A 20,255-nucleotide genomic window follows, 5' to 3' on the forward strand; every position below is an offset into this window, starting at 1 on the left:
GTTTTGCAGTGAACCATGGTTTGTCCTTGTTGTAGGTTAAATGAGGATGATGATGATGTCATTAGGTCAGATTGAGTTAGACCTATCGAACTGCACCATCTAGAGTTTCATGCCAGAACTCTGTATATCTAATTCATTGAAATATTCAATTAAAAAAATAATAACACTAGTAACAACATGCCACTTGTATATGGCATGTTATACCCCAAGGGTTGCTTATCTTTTTACTTCAGTATAAAAACTATAACATCCGCTCCGCAAATCTAAAAACATCGATGTGTCCACAAACTTCTCATTAACAAACATAATACTGTCATAGATCACAACATTAGAATTTTCAACCTCAAAACATGTTTGTGTTTTGGCTGACTAAATTTCACACATGTTGATATTCAGGGGAAGTAACATAATTGCAAAGGTGCTGATATGGATTTTGTGCCATCTATGAACAAATAAAAAATATAGTCAGGGGGTCATCTTGCCTGGAGGCATTTTACCTCGTACCATATGTCTTCATCTTGTGTGAGCAGACATCATTTTAAATATATTTAAATAATTCAATTTAAAGAATTTACCTGTAAAAATGTTCAATGTGAATTATCAATAGTGTGTTTTATTATACTATTTTATTACTGAACATAATATACTGAATATAATTATTTGATCTCTGTCATAATCTCAAATGTCTGATTTTCACCAGTAGTAACTTATTGGATAAAATGTCGTCTGGCCTTTAATATCTTAATTGTCATATGCATGTATGTATGTATTTATTTATGTATTTATTTAAATGAATGTAATTACTGGCAATATTATTTTAAATTGTGCAATGAAAGTAAAAAATTATATTACAGTAATAGAAAATATTTATTGTTGTTAATGTTTTATTGTAAAAAATATAAATTGTCAACATTTAAAAAGTACAGTAATTATGTTATCAGTGACTGTGCAGCCCTTTGTTTAAAACAATTCTGTATTTTCAGCAGTGCAGAATTATAAACACTTACATCTTAGATGTACATATTTCACTACTTATTCAAAGCATTGTGTGATGCCCTTGCTGTTGAAATTACATACATACTTTTTATGTTTAGCACAGTACTTTTTTTAAACTGTAAAGCAACAAGAAGGTCATTTGGTACAGGTCCTTGGTCATCAAGTTTGATATTTGTTGTTTTATTTGTTGACTGCTTCTCTACACCTCTACAAATACGCCCACTCTCCACCTTCAGTTAACATTAAAAAAGCTACAGTTTTAAGATTCTGAGAGACCATACCACTACTACATTTCCACTGTGACTGTAGTTCAGACCTGTGCAGTGTTAATATTTCAAAGTGTACTGTGAGCTGTTTGGTTCAGAAAATGGTTCACACATCGATTTTGTTCTGTTTGTGCTTGTGGCATCTGGTTGGTAAGTTAAGTGTGCTCATTTATTGACAATTTTAGCCTAATTAAGCTAATATTTAGGTTTTTTTTTGTATAATGTGTGCTATTACTAATTTAAAAAAAAAGCTTCACAATTTACAACGAAACCACTGTGATATTACCGTCAGATCTTTGAGTTTGGAATTGTGATCATTAAAGAAGGATTGCTATTCAACACTTTAGATCCATCAATTAATTATTTCTACTTGATGAAATGTTCTCTTAACTAACATTATTATCTAAGACAGGGGTTTTCAAACTGGGGTCAGTGACGCAAAGCCACAGGGGGTCCGCAAAATAATTTGCCATACCGTATTTTCCGGACCGCAACTTTATCTTCTGAAACGTGCTATATGATTTATATTCCAAAGTGACTTATATAATGCATTAAATGTCAAATAAGCAAATCGTAAACACTTAAAAGCGGGCACTTCAAGATTTATGTCTAAATATATTTATCATATCTGTTTGACAAGTAGACAGTATCGCAGAGTTTTTCTTCATTTTAGGAAGTGGTTCACATAGACCAAGACGGCAAGCGCATTTTGTTTGTTTTCTTTATTTTGTCATTTTCTTTATTTTGTCATTTTGAAGGTACACAAATAAAAATAGACCGTTTTGAATGATGTCTTATCTGACGGATATCACATTTCTCTGCTGATATAAGGAATCCAAAGTGTTCGCGTTGGCGCCTCCCGCGCGCACATAACATATCAGTTCTAGCATTGCAACTTGACATCACAGCCTCATCATCACCAAACTAAATGAGACAACTAAACCTACAAAAGGTATTTGGTAACTCAATTTAACTTGTCTGTTGTACATAGGTTTTGCCGTTCAGCGTGAGCATGCCGTGGTGTTTTTCCAAACACTTTTTTTGGAAAATGTGAATATGTTTTTGCATATGTGAAGGATCCTGTTAGTAGATATTCGGACATGAGAGAAGTACAAAGCCTTCTTTACATAATAAGTAGCCTAATAGTTTAGCAACCAAATGTTAGACTGCGTAATGTAAAATGAGAGGTTTGCGAGCCCATGTGGTTAGTTTCAGTTTTTAGTAAGCAAGTTTAGTTTGTTATGGACATAGTCATAGGCGCCGATTTATGTTTTTGCCGGTGGGTGCAAAAAAACGACCATTTGATTTTTTTTATAAAACACATTTTCACCGTTGTTTACACAAGTAAATGATAACCGGGCTAAGTTATCATACACGCCACAAATGCTTAAACATTCTCATTACTCAGTAATTCATTATACTGGGTGTTAGTTTTTTCTAGAGTAGGCTATACTCCGTTCGATGATGCGTTTGATTAATTCACTAAACAAAATTTATCTTGCGAAGTGAAATGCATGGAATTAGCCTACCAACCAAATAATACACACATTCTTTCTATGAGGATTGCGCTTTACTAAACAAAATAATTTAATTAATACCCGTTTACAAAAAGCACTTATTCGCACGTACACAGGACAAAGTTTGAGTTACACGTAATATCTGATGGAGCGCAGAGTCATGATCACTATATAATGGAGAGCAAGCCTGCTGTTAGCCAAGAAATTGGTGCTGGCGCCCTCTCGTATTACAATAATGCACTCTCGACATTTGCCATTAAATTAACGCCAAAAACTGCCTCAAATGAACTATAAATACGAGAATAAAGTTGTAAAAGCTGCAATCCATTTCTTATTCGTTAAAATGAACGAAGACTATTTTGTGTTTTTCACGAGCACCCACGGGATCGGCGCCCATCACCGAAAAAAATAACTTGTAAGATTTACTTAAAAAAAAATTATCGTAACAAATTGCACGAACACATTTTAAGTAAATTTTACTGCTCTAATATCAAGTACAACTTACATGCTATTATTAAGTAAAATCTAATTGCACCCTAATTAAGTAAATATTACTTAATTATATTTAATTCAAAAGTTGTGTTTATTTAAAGTAATTAAGTAAAGTTTATTTATTATTTGATAGACGGGAACCTTGCATTTATCAAAATATTAAGTAAATCCTACTATTTACTGAAGTAAATAAGTAGATTTTATTATATATGTTTTGTTTGAGATGTCCCATTTACTTAGTTTTATGAATATATATTACTACCTATGATTATGTAAACATTGCTAATTTCTTTTTGATTAATAATCACATAAACTGTATTCATTTAGTCTATACTAGGGGTTCTCAACTCTGGCCCTCAAGGTCCACTTTCCTGCAGAGTTTAGCTCTAACCCTAATCAAACACACCTGAACAAGCTCATCAAGGTCTTCAAGATTACTAGAAAGTTACAGATTGCTAAACTCTGCAGGGACATGGACCTCAAGCGCCAGAGTTGAGAACCTCTGGTCTATACCTTTATCACAAATCACACAGCTAAAATACAATTCAACTCTTTATTTTTCCAACATTAATAAAAGTGAATCAGTCACATTCACATGACCTACTAAAGTCTGGACACAAGTACAGTTTTGACCCCAGGAGGTATCAAATATAGAAAAAAAAATACTTAAACAGAACAAGATGAGGTTTTAACCTGACAGAGTTAGGTAGTATTGATATAACCAAAACTGTATCTAACATGAAAACCATCAGTCTGTCTTCCTCCCCACACCTCAAGTTTCCACTGTATTGGCTCGTCGTAAGAATTAGGTCACCCTGTAAATAAACAGACACAATTTGTGATATTAAAACAATGATCTAAAATATTTAACCACAATTTTATATTATGCAGTGAAGAATAGGTAAACATAACAATAATGTTATATCATGCAAGTCTATGCATAGATTTATACTTGCCTGAATATGAGAATTAGACCAATCACTCCTTCTGTATGCTCATCAACTCACACTCCGGCTTATTCTGCAGTGAATCCAAAGCCTTCCTGTTAATAGAAACATGTGTTCATAAGACTTTGCTTTTTAACCAACAAATTACACATTGTTTGAGCAAAAGAAAAGTTTTAACTGACAAGACTGGACTGGAATTAATTATAATTAAGTTGAATACCATCATAAATAAACGTAAAAACACTTTTACTAACACTTTCTACTCACACTTTTCAAAATGAGTCCTATAAAACATAATCGCTGGTGGCAACAGGTGCTTTAGGGTTAGGTAGTATGTTAGCTTAGCATAGCGACAAAACACGACAATTAATGAGATTACTACAATGTTATTGCTCTAAACTCTCTCTATTACGTCAGTCGTGTTTGAAAGAACAGAAACTAGCCTTATGCTAAACTATGCGATTGTTTTAATTTAGTAATGATGTTAGCTAGCTAGCAATAATTTTCAATTGTGCTCAAGTTTTTACGTGAAAAACATCTTTGTGAATCTCTTAACTATTGAAAAAATTTTCGCTGAAATATCACTCACTGTGACCACAAGCAAGTTAACTTTAATGAGGTTATGTGATTTATGAACGTCAATGTATAATGAGTCAAGCAAACAAGAATCAAACTATCGAAATGCACACGGACCAAAATATTACAAATCAGAAATCCAAAACAGAAAGGCAAACTTACCTTAAAGGTCCCCTGAAATGCTTAGAAACTCGCAGCGTCTCTATGTGTTGACGTCATTTTAACTGAAAGTCTGAAACAGGTAGACAGGGCGGGACATATCAAGCAGCCCCGCCCCTTTTTAAAATAGCCAATAGCGTTCGTTTATATCACAGCTTGGGCTAGATCCGTTCAGAGCCGTTGAGCTCCGTAAAGCCGCATTTGACAGGGTATGCCAGCCACAATCTCATCCATATTGCTATAAAATTCTATGGACAAGTGACCGATTTCAGCCGCGGCTTCAGCGTCTATTTTATAGTGTAGGGGGCGGGCGCTTCGGATTCTAGAGAGCATTTGATTGGACAGAAAGTTTGACGAGAAGCTGAAGTACGATGTGACGTCTAAAAAATCATTGAGCCGTTTTGCTGGCGCCCTCTTGTATTACAATAATGCACTCTCGACATTTGCCATTAAATTAACGCCAAAAACGGCTTCAAATGAACTATAAATATGAGAATAAAGTTGTAAAAGCTGCAATCCATTTCTTATTCGTTAAAATGAACGAAGACTATCTTGTTCACGAGAACGGCGCCTAAATGTTTGTAATGATCGGCACTATAATTAATTTTTTTATATACATATATATTCATTTATTTTTGTTCTGTTATGAATGCCACAACATTTAAATGAATTTTACCTTCCCTCACTCCAAATCCTGTTAGTGTTTATAATGTTTTTTTCCCCTAACATTCATTTTATTTAGACCTATTCAGTGTTTAAATTATTTCTGAAAGTAATAGTAAAATGTGACTTACACACCAATGCAAGTTTTGTTTTGTTTTTCTTCCCCCCTGACCTGGTGCAACTTTCTGGAAAATATGGTAAATTTAATTATATTATGCTGTAGTATTAAAAAGTACATATACAATAGGGACCATTGGCACCAATAAAACAATCATATTATGTTCATTCCTCCTACCCACATTAAACTTTAGCCTTAAACACTGTTATAATAATGAAGAGGTTCTTGGAAAATCCTCTCCCCTGTAAGGGGTCCCTGGCTCCAAAAAGTTTGAAAACCCCTGATCTAAGATACCCAGCAGGCTTTGTTTCAGCCGATTGTACAATTCTGTTTCAATGGCATCATTTCAATAGGGCACAAGTAAATGTCTTTGTCTAGTCAATTTCTATAGTATTTTTTTCCAGTAATTCTTATGTTATGGTGCTGTTATGTGATGTATGTCTTTCTATAATCTTAAAAAAAAAAAAAAAAATTTCAAGTCAAAATACTACGAAGCTGTACATTACATTTCCGTTTTAAATGTTTAAAAAACTAAAACGTTTGGTTAAACAACATTAAACTAATTGTTGCTAACTGTTTTGTTCTCCAGGTGTGTTTGGTGTTGGGACCAATGAAGTGAAGTCTGTTTCAGTGAAGAAGGGAGATTCTATAATTCTACACAGTGATGTTAATGGTATACACAAATATGATGAGATCGAGTGGCGTTTTGTACAACTACGTATAGCTAGAATAAAGAAAGCAGTCGGGAATGATCCTCAATATGATAATGACGAAACATTCAGAGACAGACTGAAGCTGGATCAGACTGGATCTCTGACCATCACAAACACCAGAACCACAGACTCTGGACTTTATAAATTAACTATCACTATTAAGAATCAGGAGACTATCAAGAAATTTTATGTTACTGTTTATGGTAAGTAGAGAATTAATGTAATCTGTCCCTTTCATATTCATATTGTAAATAATACTAAATCATCTTTATAGCCTGCTGTAGTTGATGTTTTTATGTTTGAAATGAGAATAGGCAATAGATCAGTTTTCAATGCACTTTTTGTATTAATGTTTGTTTGTATTAATAAACATATTAATGTTCATTATTATTTCATGTAAGTTTATAATAGGGCTGCAGAATTCATCAAACTTATATGACCTGTCTAATTTGTCTAATCAATCCATTCAGTGGCACCCACAACCAACCCCCAGGTCCTGGGCCCAAAAACTGCTTCACATCCTCCAGGTTCAGTATCTCTAATAGTGCTGATATCCACTGCTGCTGAAATTCAGTTCTGTATGATTATTTCACTTCATCTTTATTTCTGTTTATTTTTTCATGTTTTCCAGCTCGTCTTCCAGTTCCTGTTATCTCCAGAAACTCTTCACATTGTTCATCATCATATTGTTCATTGGTGTGTTCAGCTGTGAATGTGGGTCATGTGACTCTCTCCTGGTACAAAGGAAACAGTTTATTGTCCAGCATCAGTGTGTCTGATCTCAGCATCAGTCTCTCTCTACCTCTGGAGGTGGAATATCAGGATAAAAACACCTACAGCTGTGTGCTCAACAATCCCATCAGCAACCAGACCACACATCTCAACATCAGCAAACTCTGTCACACATGTGCAGGTATGTCACTTGCGTTTTTGTACACCATTACACATACATATGTAAATACACACACTATGACTGTTTCTTTTTATCATTACAGTTTCAGACCTACATTACGTTTATATAGTGCTAATGCCTCAAAGTTGTTGTTATTGATCTTACATGTTGTCCATTACAGAACCATTTATACCCTTATTGAACATACTCTTACTGATCTCTGCTGCTGCTGCTGGATCTCTGTTGACTGTAGCTGCAATCTGGATCTTCTGGATCTGCCAGAAACAAAAAGAAACACATCAACAGGGTAAGTGTTTCCCATAAACCTATTGATATCAGTACAAAATGTAAGAGTTTTGCTGTTTTAACATTTCTGCCATTATTATTGAAACAGTTCAGACCCATGATGATGTAACTTATGCTGATCCAACGTTCTTCAAAAGAAATGCACATAAAGTGGTAAGATCATTCTTGTTAGAGGTACACTGTACAAACATTGTATGATTAAGCAGGAGGTTATATAATAGTTTTATATAATCATTTTTATTTGGTTGCAACTCAGTGTAAATAAAAAGCTGGAGAGGGAAATGAAAAGAAAACCCGATGCTCAGTTCTGAACACTAGTGAGCTGTTTCACTGTCTACACAGTGACATTCGAACAGAAATGGACTGATTTGATCGAACTCATGCTGTTATACAAATAGTGCTCATGATGTGAAGCACTCAACTGCCTTATCGAAAGAAAAATGTTCTTTTAGCATTTGGCCCAAACAAGGCATCTAATAAAAGCTTAGTTGCCTATACCGTAAGAACACCCTTCATGTCAGGAGTGCTGCAGTGATGCTTTAAAGTACTGTTGGGCCAGATCACTAAGCTTTGAAAAGAACTACTGTATCTGAACTGCAGCAAACCCCACAGCCTTTAATGTGGACAAAAACACATCTAAACTCTGAACTTATGTAAAGATCCAACACAATATAATAGTGAAAAATAATATTTATTGTATCATGACATCCCCTACAGACTTACAGTATTCTGGAAGATTGCTTAAAGGTTTTTTACTATCAATTCACTATTCACAAATAAACATAACTACTACTACTTTGACTCTTACAAGCAATAGTAATGCAGAAAAATAATCTTAACAGTTGTTAGATGTCCAAAATGCCAGAGAGAAAAATTAGGTTAGATTTTCACTCAAAAATAACTGTAAACAGTTCATGTGTTGGGGCTCATAGAGTGTTTCTGCTAAAACGAACACTGTTAAACTACCTGCTAAATGCTTGTGTTTCCTGTACTAAAAGTTGAAGAGAGATCTGCTAATCTGAATGTGAGAAAATGAGGAAGAAACACTTCAGTCATTATTAGAAAATCTGCCTTTAAATATTAAATCACTTTTATCTCATTTAAATAAAAAAAATAAAAAATAACATTATAACATTGCCTGTCCCCATAAATGTACTTTTGTAATTATTATGTAATTATTCATTAATTTTCATTTGTCATAGTAATTGTTATAGCTTGCCATCTTAAAACTATGCCTTAGGAGAGTGTTCCCAGATCCACCACTGATGTGCTACCTAAGATTTTAACACATTTCATGTTAAGGCAGTGCATTAAGACAGCTTCTCTTGTATATCGCGACATGAGCTACTCATGTTTTAACTTGAAATGTGACAGTTTTAACTGCTGGTAGCACATCTTCATCAGTTTTCTCAACTTCTCAATAGCAGCTATTCACCAGTAGCTGCTGGTGATAGCTATAGTGGCTAACTGCTAATGGACTAAGTTGTTGAAAGACGTTGTTGTATTATTATTGTAATTTAAGTCTCACAAAATTTTTTTTTAAAGTAATTTTAAAAACAGATTTCCTGGTTTAATGACCACATGGATGGTCTTTCTTACAGTCTATTTACAGTCCGTCTTACATCTACTTTGAGTGGCACATGGGAGAGGGGGTGCTTCTTAAAATTGAGTCAAAGGTTGATTAGTTTTCCCCATGAGTGAACTGTTCTATAGCATTTTTTTTATTATATTGACAAATAGATAAAGAAAAGGCAAAAGGTGTTTACACTAAGTGCAAGCAGAAATAGAATTCCTTTGCACTGTGTAAATGTGTTATAAATGATATTTATACTGTATTGTGGCATATACTGTTTGCCAGCAGTATTTCATATAATTACATATTTAGCGTGATGTGTTTTGAAATCATAAATGGATACTAACTTATTGGAATGCTACTTGTACTTATCCCTAAAGCCCACCACTAATCTTATTGAACCTGTCAATCAGTAAAAATGTCCTTTAAATGCAATTTAAAATGTGCTTTAATAAAAAAAAAAAATCATAATTAACTTTTTTTTTTAGTTATGCAGAAATGTTTTGAAGTAACCGTTTTAATTGTCTATTTATTATTTATTGTTTTATAATTTTATTTAACTACATTTTAAAACTTGAAATACATAGATTGTTTAAAATTAAAAAGTTATTTGTTTATTTATTTACCTGCAATTTTATGTTTTAATTATTAAATTGTTAAATAGTGTCACTTCCAGTTTTCCATTTAAAAAAATGGTTGGTTGGTTTATTGCAAAAGTAATATTCAGAATGTGGGAATGTAATATTCTGCCTTTTGAAATGTTAACAGGTTCATGCTGTTGACAGACAATGTAGTTACAATTAAACAGGCACCACTGACGTTAAGCAACTGTACAGACAGGCACATTTACTGTATATGGCAGTGATAGACTATATACTAATAAAAACTGCTGTCTTAAATGAGAAGTTCCACTGGGCATTCTGTGGCATTCAGACAAATGTGTTATATGCAACAAACTAAAATAGCACAAGTGTGCACAGTGTGAAGCCATTTGAAAATAAAATGTTATTTATTGGCAACCGGCACAAATATAGTGTACTTTCTACAAAATAAGGGTTCATACTCTACTGTTAAAAACGTTATAGCTCAAGGTGTTTCTGCATAAAACACTGTGAAAACAGAACTGTCTGTGAAAGAAATGGTCTGTGAGAGAAAAAGAGTGTGTATAAGAGTGTGAATATTCCAGCCTTCATTAGAAATATTACTTTAGAGTCAAATTTTCAATATAACATTAATATGTTATATTAACTAAAAATGACTGCTGTCAAAACAGTGATATGAGAGAAACATAAAATTTTGACTGTGCATAACAAGGCCTTTTTTTTTTCTTTTTTACTGAGGTCTGAGGTGTAATTCCAGCATATCTTTGTGTTCTATTTGAAATAGATACTTGATGTTAGTTCTTTAAGCTCTTCCATATTAGTTATTCATTTGAGCTACACCCTGCTGAAAAGAAAAATAATAATAATGATGATATTTTTCTGATGGGCAGCTGATTCATGTGTGTTTCATGTTAAGATGATGTTCAGCTCTTGACCAGCTAACCACTTTAGGCTGATTTAAGATTTTTTTTCATCAGGGTAACCAAAGATATACATTTTTAATATGTGAAAATTTGAAGTATATTTAGTTTAATTACTTCAGGAGAATTTACAGCCTGGCTGTCTCTCTTGAACATGCATGCATGTGTGAAAAATATGTTTTCAAGTGTGTTTTTGTTGTGGTATGAGAGGATTTCTTTGGTTTTCTTTAATGTTAAAGACGGTTCTTTAAAAAAAATCTAAACATTTTGCTATTATACTAAAGCATTTTGTGTCTTTTGTATTTGTATTTCTTTCAGAAAGAGGAGGATGAGGTGGTGTACGCACGTGTCGTCACAAAACGTTAAATATTTTTTGTGATACATTTCTTTTTGAATGATATTCTGGTCATGGTAACTATGCCTTTATGCTTTTATTTGTGTTGTGCGGTTTTTGACGAGGTTCACTAAAGGTAAAAAGGTCAAACGTCATAAGCATAAATCATAAAACATCTTTTCCAAAAAGATCATGTCTAGAACTGCTCCTTTATTTTGAGAGTAAAGGTCAAAACCTCTATGTGGAAATCAGTAGCTTTAAACTACTAAAAGCTTTTGACCTTCACCATTAGCCTTGATGCAATATAAAAAAAATTTTTTTTTAAATTCATTACTATAAGCTAATACCAATTTGCCTGTACACATAAACTACATGTCCTCATTTTAAAAACCTTTCAAACAGTCCTTCTGCCTTTAATTTTTTTTTTTTACAGTAGCCTACTGTAAGATCTTGTAGGGTAGGCTATATCATAGATTGTTCCTGCTGGATAAAAATGGTGCCGTTTTTCTCTTAAAGCAGATCGCTGAGTAACACCCACTGATCTACAGTATATATCTCTATTATAGATCAGTGGTAACACTCTGTATGCCAGTTTCCTTAAAATATATACAATATACTGTTAAATGTAATTAAGAAACGTCTGCTAAATGCCAATACATGTAAAATTACTATATGAAAAGAACTTATTTTCTAATATAAAGGTGTTTTTGTGTGTGTGTGTGTGTGTGGCCCTTTCCTTGAACATTTCCATATGCATCTGCATACCTGTAGGTCAGTTATAGTCTATGTTTTATTGGATTTTGATCCCCTTTATATGTATCTTATATTTTCTATAATTGTATTGCATTTTGTATTGTTTGTTCCTTTTATAATAAAAAAAAAAACCCTTTTTTATATTTAATGATTATGTCTTTCTTTTGCGATTTGAACAACCAGTCAGTACTGACACAGTGAGCTGTATATGATTCATTAGAAAGAACCGACTCATGAATTCATTCGTTCTGGAGTCGGACTACAATGGTTGCGCTGTATGTTTTGATTCACTAAAACGAACCGACTCATTAAAATCACTGACTCGAGATTCGGACTTTACCGATGACGCTATTTGTTTCACACTATAGATTCAGACCGTTGCGGCGGAATGAATAAGTAAATAAATAAACATTTTCTTAAGTAGGCTATTGTTGTGTTTCATTGCAGCTTGTAATTAGTAGCCTGCCTAATGCACAGATGGCGTTTCTCAATCAGTGCACTTCTCCAGAGAGTCGGCCATTTAAAACTGCTTTAGTGCACTAGGCTATAAAAATTCCCCTAATGCCATCCAAAACCAGTAAGCATCGGTCACTTACCGAATGTGTCGTATTCTTCCGTCTCAAGTCAGCCATGTAAGAGATGGCCGAAACAGCACAAAACAGTCAAGTGCCGCCATCACGTGGTTAAAGGATGTAACCTGTTTGCTCTATTACTGCCATTTCTCAATATACTCCCTTATTAGCTCTCAGTTACTGCCTATGGTAATATAGACCTACTGCAGTTTTTGAACTATGACAACATGTAGGCCTATTGGAAGCTTTTTTATTATTATTATTTAGTGATTTTAAAAATAAAGTATTCAAAATGTACATATTTTTATAATAATTTTGACTATTAGAATGATCATCTGAAGGCTTTCCAACCCTCCTCACTGTTTTAAATAATGAGGTGTGGGTGCTGTTATTGATTAATGTTTTTATGCCTCAGACCACCGGGGTCTGTTTTGTCCTGTGTTCTGATTGGTCCTCTCTGCTCTGGTGAAGGTTTAGCCCTTATATATGTTGGGCCTGTCCCAAAAAAATGCCAAATTGCAATGACCTTAACCTCTCCAGAGTGGTATTCAAGGCTAAGTGTATCCCATCATGCATCATGTTCTGGAAATAAATCAAGACTTTTGGCCGAGATCTCACGAGAGTTATATAATAATAATAATTATATATTACTTATAATTTGGTAGCAAAACAAGTGTTGCACTTTTATTGGTGCAAAGATGAGTATGTTTATTTTGTAACTGCTTTTTATCACTTCATTAGAAGCACAACAAGTGTGTCATCTGTACTGAACAGACAGAAGGTTTTTTTAAATGCAAAGTATTGAAAATCAAAATAAAGCTCTGTAAACACTTGCATTTTTACAACATTACAATGTGTCCCATCAGGTAATTAAAAGACCACACACACTTGTGTTCTTCAACCCCTCTTGAACACTTGGGCCAAATACAGGAAATACGTCATGTAAGTAGACAAGTGGTCAAGTGCAAGGACCACAAGTGAGGGTATTTGGACAAGCCCGTTGATGTCAACATCAGTGAGTCACAAAATAATAAAATAAAAAATTATCAAGTTTTCTTGTAAAATGTCACGCCAAAATGTTCAAATTAAGTAGGTTACTAACAGGGAATAAATACACAATCTGAACATTAAAATCTCTCTCTGAATTCACATTTACATGTGTGCAGAACATCAAGGGTCAATTTGCTGATACTGTCTACAGGATGTGGTGTACTGGATCTCAACAAAAAACATAAAGTGCAGTCAGTATGATATGAGAAGAAGTGAAATAACAATACAAACCCAGAAACAAAGAATGTATAATAATAATGTATATGTGGTCAAGCCAGTTCTTCGGTGTTCTCCATTCAGCTTCTTTTGTAAAGTTTGGAAACGAAGGAGAGGTTTTTGTTAATGCCACAGTGAACAGAAGATACTGAAGATAAACCACAAGAACCAAGACGATCTGAAGACATTGTTAGATCAGAAAAAAATATATATCATTCAGTGACTACCCTTATCTTAATGATTTACTCAGATCATTGAATTTTTAAGTTAAAAAGTGAAAAATGAGAAGCAAAATGAAGAACTGAAAAAGACCATACCACCAAAAAATAGCCTGTTACGTTTTTTTCTGAATGTCTGAGCTTGTAGGTTTAGTATGGAAGAAAGGCTTCTTTACCTGCTAACATGATTGACTTCTTCTCAAAACCACTTTAATGTGAAATAAAAGACAGTAAACAAACACATACAAAAATCTCATGCAAGAAGCATCTTGTTTCCACTATATGCTTTTGAGACTCTAGCAGCTGCGTTTCTGAGTCAGACTGAAACCTGCTGCGGTCTGAGTTTAACTCAGGCCAGTTTAGAGACATATGACCCAAATGAATGTGGCTACTGTTGAGTGGACAAACGTCTCTTGCAGCTAACAATGTGTTTACTATTGCATGTGTGTGGTTGAATGATGGGTAAATGGGCAAAGACATTATTTTTCTTTGAGACAATGACTGATTGAAACAAACAACTGCTGCAACATTCTGGACAGAAACAATAGCCTAACAGAGTAGGCTACCACAAAAATGAAGCCTAAAAAAGTAAGACCGTTAGGTAAAGACAATATGACATAATTATATTGAGAGACACAGAATGATTTAGCACAATATGTTAAGTAATAGCATTAACCAGGATGTGAAACTGAACTACAGTAGAAAGCATCGCCTGCATGTTGACGGAAGCTTGCTGTCTGGAGGTCTTTCTGTGTTTATCTCTAAACCTTATTTACAGATCGTATTAATGATATATTCCTGTCGAAAACGGATGCATACTAAGCGATTTATCTCAAACGGCTAAAGAAAATGACCCACGCGTTTATTTTGTTTTGTTTGTGTTTTTCTCATCTGGTTGGTAAGTAAGTGTATTTTAATGACGTCACTGAAATCAAAGCGTAATAACGATTAAGTCAAATGATTTACAATATTGCTAACGCTACAATAAGGAATTAGGTATCATAAACGTAAAAAGTTGTATAAATTAGCATTTATATATATATATATATAAACGTGATTTAGCCATGAAATATTGCATATTTAGTCTAACATTAACCTAGATGTAAATTGTTGTTCATTGGTTCATGACACGGCAACAAACTGAGCGTTATTGTGAAGTGTTACAACATTTTTTACATGTTCTCCAGGTGTGTTTGTTGCGGAGACAGATGTAGTGAAGTCAGTATCAGTGATGGAGGGAGATTCTGTCACTCTAAAGACTGATGTTACTGATAAACAGGGATATTACAAGATAGAGTGGAGGTTTGGAGAGGAGCGAATCGCCAGAATCAAGGGAGTGAACGGTACATATTATGATGAGGTTTGGAGATTCAGAGGCCGACTGCAGCTGGATCACACCGGCTCTCTCACCATTAGAAACACCACAACTGAACACACTGGAGTTTATCGTCTAAGTATGAAGGTTGGAAATGAAGATATACCCAAGAGTTACAGAGTTACTGTGTATGGTGAGTGGATTATTATGTAACCTATTACATGGAGAATAGGCTATTCATTGTCAAAATGATGATTCAGGATGCACCTTTATAAAGCATGTTGTGTTTTCCAGCTCCTCTGCCCATTCCAGTAATCTTCATTGACACTTTACAATCTTCTTCATCATCTGAAAGATCATCAAGGATCTTCCTGTGTTCAGTGGTGAATGTGAGACATGTGACTCTCTCCTGGTACAAAGGAAACAGTTTATTGTCCAGCATCAGTGTGTCTGATCTCAGCATCAGTCTCTCTCTACCTCTGGAGGTGGAATATCAGGATAACAACACCTACAGCTGTGTGCTCAACAATCCCATCAGCAACCAGACTCAACATCTCACCAACACTGAACTCTACTGGTTAGGTTCAGGTACGTGATTTTAAATTTTTTTCAGCATAGCTGTTTTTACTGATCTGATCTGGATTTATTTTCTTTCCTCAGACTCTGTCCTCTATTGTGGCACTGCTGAAGTTGTGACCCGATTGGTCATCTCTGCTTTGATGGGCGTGGCTGCCATTGTTGTTCTGGTTTATGACATCAAATCCAGAACAGGAGAGAAGAGAACTGACATCAGTTTAAGACAACGATCAATCAGAAATTAAAAATGTTAATCTGTCTTTTCTTTTCTGAGTACTTTTATGTTTAGATGAAACTGTGTTGTGACAGACTTCTTCATCTGTATTCCTAATGATAATGATGCAAATTTGATGTCCATAAAGCTAAGAACGTAAAATATTGCAGTCTACATCCTGTCTATGCTCTAATTCCTAATAATAAGCCAACATTCTTTCTCCATGTGTTCAGAAGTTCAATGAATCAGAAGTGTAAACAGTGTAAAAATGTGTAAACACTTTGTGTTTAAATGTAGCTCATTAGAAGCTTGATAGCTTAAATGTAGTTCATTTGAAGATTCATTGTCAGAAGATTTGGGTCATCAGGCCCTCCTGGTTTACTAGGGTCAAGACTTATAGAATTTGGGTATTTACTTTAGATAACTATATAAAATAGACATGTTCACATTAGAAATAATAACTTTATAAAGGATGATATTCATTAAAATTTCCTGACTTGTTCATGTTCTGTTGAAAAAAGATGGATTCTCTGTACCAAAAAAAAAAAGCAAAATTCCAAAAGTCAATTAGAATATTAAAGCAATTTTATTGTGCATTTTTATTACATGCATTCAATTACATGCTTATTCATATAAACTGGCTGCAACAATTATTACATTTTCCCAACTGAACAAAGAATCCTACCTGTAGTCCACATTAGTCCACTAGAGGGCAGACATCAAGATGATATAAAGCTGCAGTAGTATATCAGTGTGTTTTCAAACATAGTTTGTTTCAGGGGTCTGAGAGTGGTTCGCATTGATTTTCATATTATTGTGAATGCTCCAAACAAACTTTTAAACAATCAGATCAACTCTACTGCAAAGAAACTCAGACAATGTTGACAGGTAGCCTCAATGTGCTTTCACTCGCATTTCATTTATAGCAGGCATGTCTGAATGTTTCACCTGAATTTCACATTTGGAAATGCCACTTATTTTTGGCCTTTACAGGTTAATGTATAAAAAGCAAAAGTGTAAGGAAAATATATCTTACAGAGTGTGTAGAACATCACATTACATCGGACCAGACAAATATGTTTAAGAACTGTTCCATTTAAATTCAGATTAAGAATACACGGATCATGTGCAATGCAAACTGTTCCATCAGCTGTAAAGTAAACTAAACCATTAAACTAAACAATTTCTTTCTTTCTTTTTTATACAATTACACAGCTCATCCTTGCACAGAGCTTATTCCAAACAGTTGATATTATTAAAGTGGTTATATACTTGTAAATATTAGGCTTCTCCTTATGTTTGTGTTCCATTCCCTTGACCTGCGGGGTCATCTGTAAGAAAACAGAAAGAATCACATATTCTAAATCTACACAAAGATGGAAGTTACCAAAACTTGTTAAAAAAGCTAAATGGGAAAACAGATCTGAACTTTTCACTAGTGATCAGATATTACTGAAAACATCACAAAAGCAGGATGTTTAGCTTGAAGGAATCTGAATATTGCAGCTTTGTAGTCTTCTGTACTAGAATATATTTTTTGTGGTCTACAGCACAGTTTCTGACTTTTATTGCAGCAGCAATGAACAATCAGAATCAGCACAACAGCAACACATATTCCTGCTATAAGACCTGGAGACAGTCCTGAATCTGTAACGACAACTACAGACAATCATTAGTGTGTGTGATCTTTCTGATCCACTTACAAATCCATGTAAAAAGAAGGGTTTTGACAAATAAAATTCATATCCTCTACAAATGCCTCTTTTGCAAATAATTTATTTGGTAATGTTTGATATGTCATTGTTTCAGTTATGTCAGATCTTTCTTCTTCGATTAAATGCTCACATACGTAAATAAAATATTCATAATTAAGAAACATAATCTACTCACCCTTGACCATAATGCTGATGGCCCTCTGTAAGGTGTATGTGCTGCTGCTCATGTTTAGAAGATAAACTCCAGAGTCTTTGGTTTATATTCTGATGCCAATCTGGTGCCATTTAGGTAACAGTTAAAGTATAGGTAAAAGAGCAAATAAGCCACTTCTAGTGTTAAGACATTAAACACCCTGCCAGTCTTTCTTTATACATCCATTTCAGAAATTTCCCATCCATTCACAATGGTAGCACTCCAGAAAGCATCTACTCTTGCTGTTCACTCTGACTTCATTTTATCAGTTCATTTGGCTTTATTATGTATTTGCACACAAATCAAACACTGCATAAAATGAACACAATTGTGTTTTGGGGAAATAGTCAGTTTTGCAGTTACTAATGGCACAGAAGTGATTTGCACCTATAAAACCAATAAGAACCATTTAAATCAACATTACAAAGACAGAAATGTATAAAATTTCAAATTACTCATGATATATTTTCCTTACTTGTTCATGTTTCATTGAAAGAAAACAATACATATTATTGAGTATCTAGATGGAATAATACATTCATAATCCATCAAAGGCTGAATTAATACTAGCTACATGTCTTGAATTTGACGCATTGTTTGTTCACTAAAGTGCAGAAATGATCAAACAGTGGAACTGATGTATATCTGTATACATTCAGCTCATATATAGGATTTCAGAATCACAACAAAAGGGTCAGATTTAATTCACAAAACAAAATGCAAATCAGTAAAAAAATATCTATAAATATATTAATATGCTATACAAAAATGGGACAAAGTACAAAATAGAAATGCAACAAGAACTTAAATTCCCCAATAAAAAGTCATAAAAAGCAAAGTTCTCACAACTGAGAGTGTAATTCAAAGATCTGTAAACTGTGTCTCAAATACAGATTAAGAATACAATGTGTAATGTAAACTAATACATCAACCAAACCTTGCTTATCTGTTTATAGCAAATACAGCTCATGTTCATTAATACAGCTATGTTTATATTGTTACTGTGGTTATGTATGTACTGTTATGGATGGATTCATGCTGATCCTGAGGTTGATTTCATTGACCTTCACTGAAACCTGTTACAAAAACAAATAAAAAAATACAGAAGGAGGCACAGCAATGAATATGATTATTCTGACAGCGTATACAGGCCATGCATGCATTCACTCACACACACACATACACACACACACACACACACACGCTGACAAGAATGAAATCACTCACAGGTACAGTAGCATAAAATCTGAACTGAACAGTATCTTACCACACTGAGCCTCCAGATTACACAACTCTGTCACCTGGAAGCAAACACAGATTTAAATCCATTGTAAATCCTGAACTCCATTTACGCAGACAGAAAGATATGTAATCGTTGGACACACAATGTCTTTTCATCTCTCAGCGGTTTTGCTTTTTTGGAGTCTGTACTGTCTTCATTTTTTTTCTTTTTAAAAAAAAATCTAAACCATGTTCAGTACTGTCTTTAATATTTCTATATTAATGGTGTTACTTTATAATAGTGCTTGTGTACAAACTTAATGAAGTCACGTCATTTACAAACATGTCTAAAATGCTGGCAAAATCAAAGACTTCAGTTTTTTTAACAGTAATCAGACTTTTTAAAAGCAGAAACTTTGCAGGTAATACTTACGCCTTTGTCTTGACCTGCACCAACAGTAAATCACAAGGGCAACGGCAACCACCAGTGCAAGACTGACAGCTATTACTGCTATAACAATTGAAGACAGACCTGAATTCAATGATGAAGACAGTCATTAGTGTGAGTAAATGTCTCTGATCTACAAAAAAACACACTATGAAAGAAATGCGATTAACTTGAACTTTTTTCTGTTCCTCACACAAAGCTATCATATGTATGCATGTTTTATTTTATAGGCTATAAGTAAATTTGTATTTGTATATCTTTTTCAACAGGTAATTAAAATAACAAAAGATTTGTTGATTTCATAATACATGAATTGTCCACAGAATACAGATGCAAATAAGATATTGATAATGAAAGACTGATCTACTAACCCTTGACAGTAACACTGTATGTCCTCTGTAAAAAGTGTGAGTTACTGTTCATGTTTAGTTGATAAACTCCAGAGTCTGTGGTTCTGGTGTCACTGATGATGAGAGACCCAGTCTGATGATGCAGCTGCAGTCTGCCGTTGAATCTTCCTCCAGCATTATCATATAATGAAAACTGAGTGGCTGTTCTATTGATTTTTGCCAAAAGATGGTCTTCAAACTTCCACAATATCAGATCATATCCTAGTATATCGGTAGTATTAGTATTAGTATTATTACTCTCAATCGTATTAGAAAAGGAATAAACCACCCCCTTCAATCC

At 34.0% G+C, this 20,255-nt stretch overlaps 1 protein-coding gene and 1 long non-coding RNA gene across 2 annotated transcripts; one reads left to right on the forward strand and one right to left on the reverse strand.

Annotated features, from left to right (window-relative positions):
- Window positions 1-6,323: 6,323 nt before the first annotated feature.
- Window positions 6,324-16,028, forward strand: LOC107701436 (SLAM family member 5-like; the record flags this gene model as incomplete). Its single annotated transcript, XM_016503442.1, has 3 exons — window positions 6,324-6,650; window positions 7,079-7,360; window positions 15,859-16,028. Coding segments are annotated over 3 exons (770 nt in total), but the record flags the coding sequence as incomplete, so codon positions are not given.
- Window positions 16,029-18,783: 2,755 nt separating this feature from the next.
- On the reverse strand, window positions 18,784-20,187 carry LOC107701438 (uncharacterized). The gene is made up of 4 exons (XR_001635645.1): window positions 19,937-20,187; window positions 19,551-19,649; window positions 19,164-19,197; window positions 18,784-18,972 (listed from the first exon to the last, which is right to left on the reverse strand). It is a non-coding gene; the product is annotated as an uncharacterized LOC107701438 (long non-coding RNA).
- Between the last annotated feature and the right edge of the window lie 68 nt (window positions 20,188-20,255).

Source organism: Sinocyclocheilus anshuiensis, unplaced genomic scaffold (genome assembly GCF_001515605.1).
Source record: "Sinocyclocheilus anshuiensis isolate Anshui unplaced genomic scaffold, SAMN03320099.WGS_v1.1 scaffold3643, whole genome shotgun sequence".
In the NCBI taxonomy this organism is placed as follows: domain Eukaryota; kingdom Metazoa; phylum Chordata; class Actinopteri; order Cypriniformes; family Cyprinidae; genus Sinocyclocheilus; species Sinocyclocheilus anshuiensis.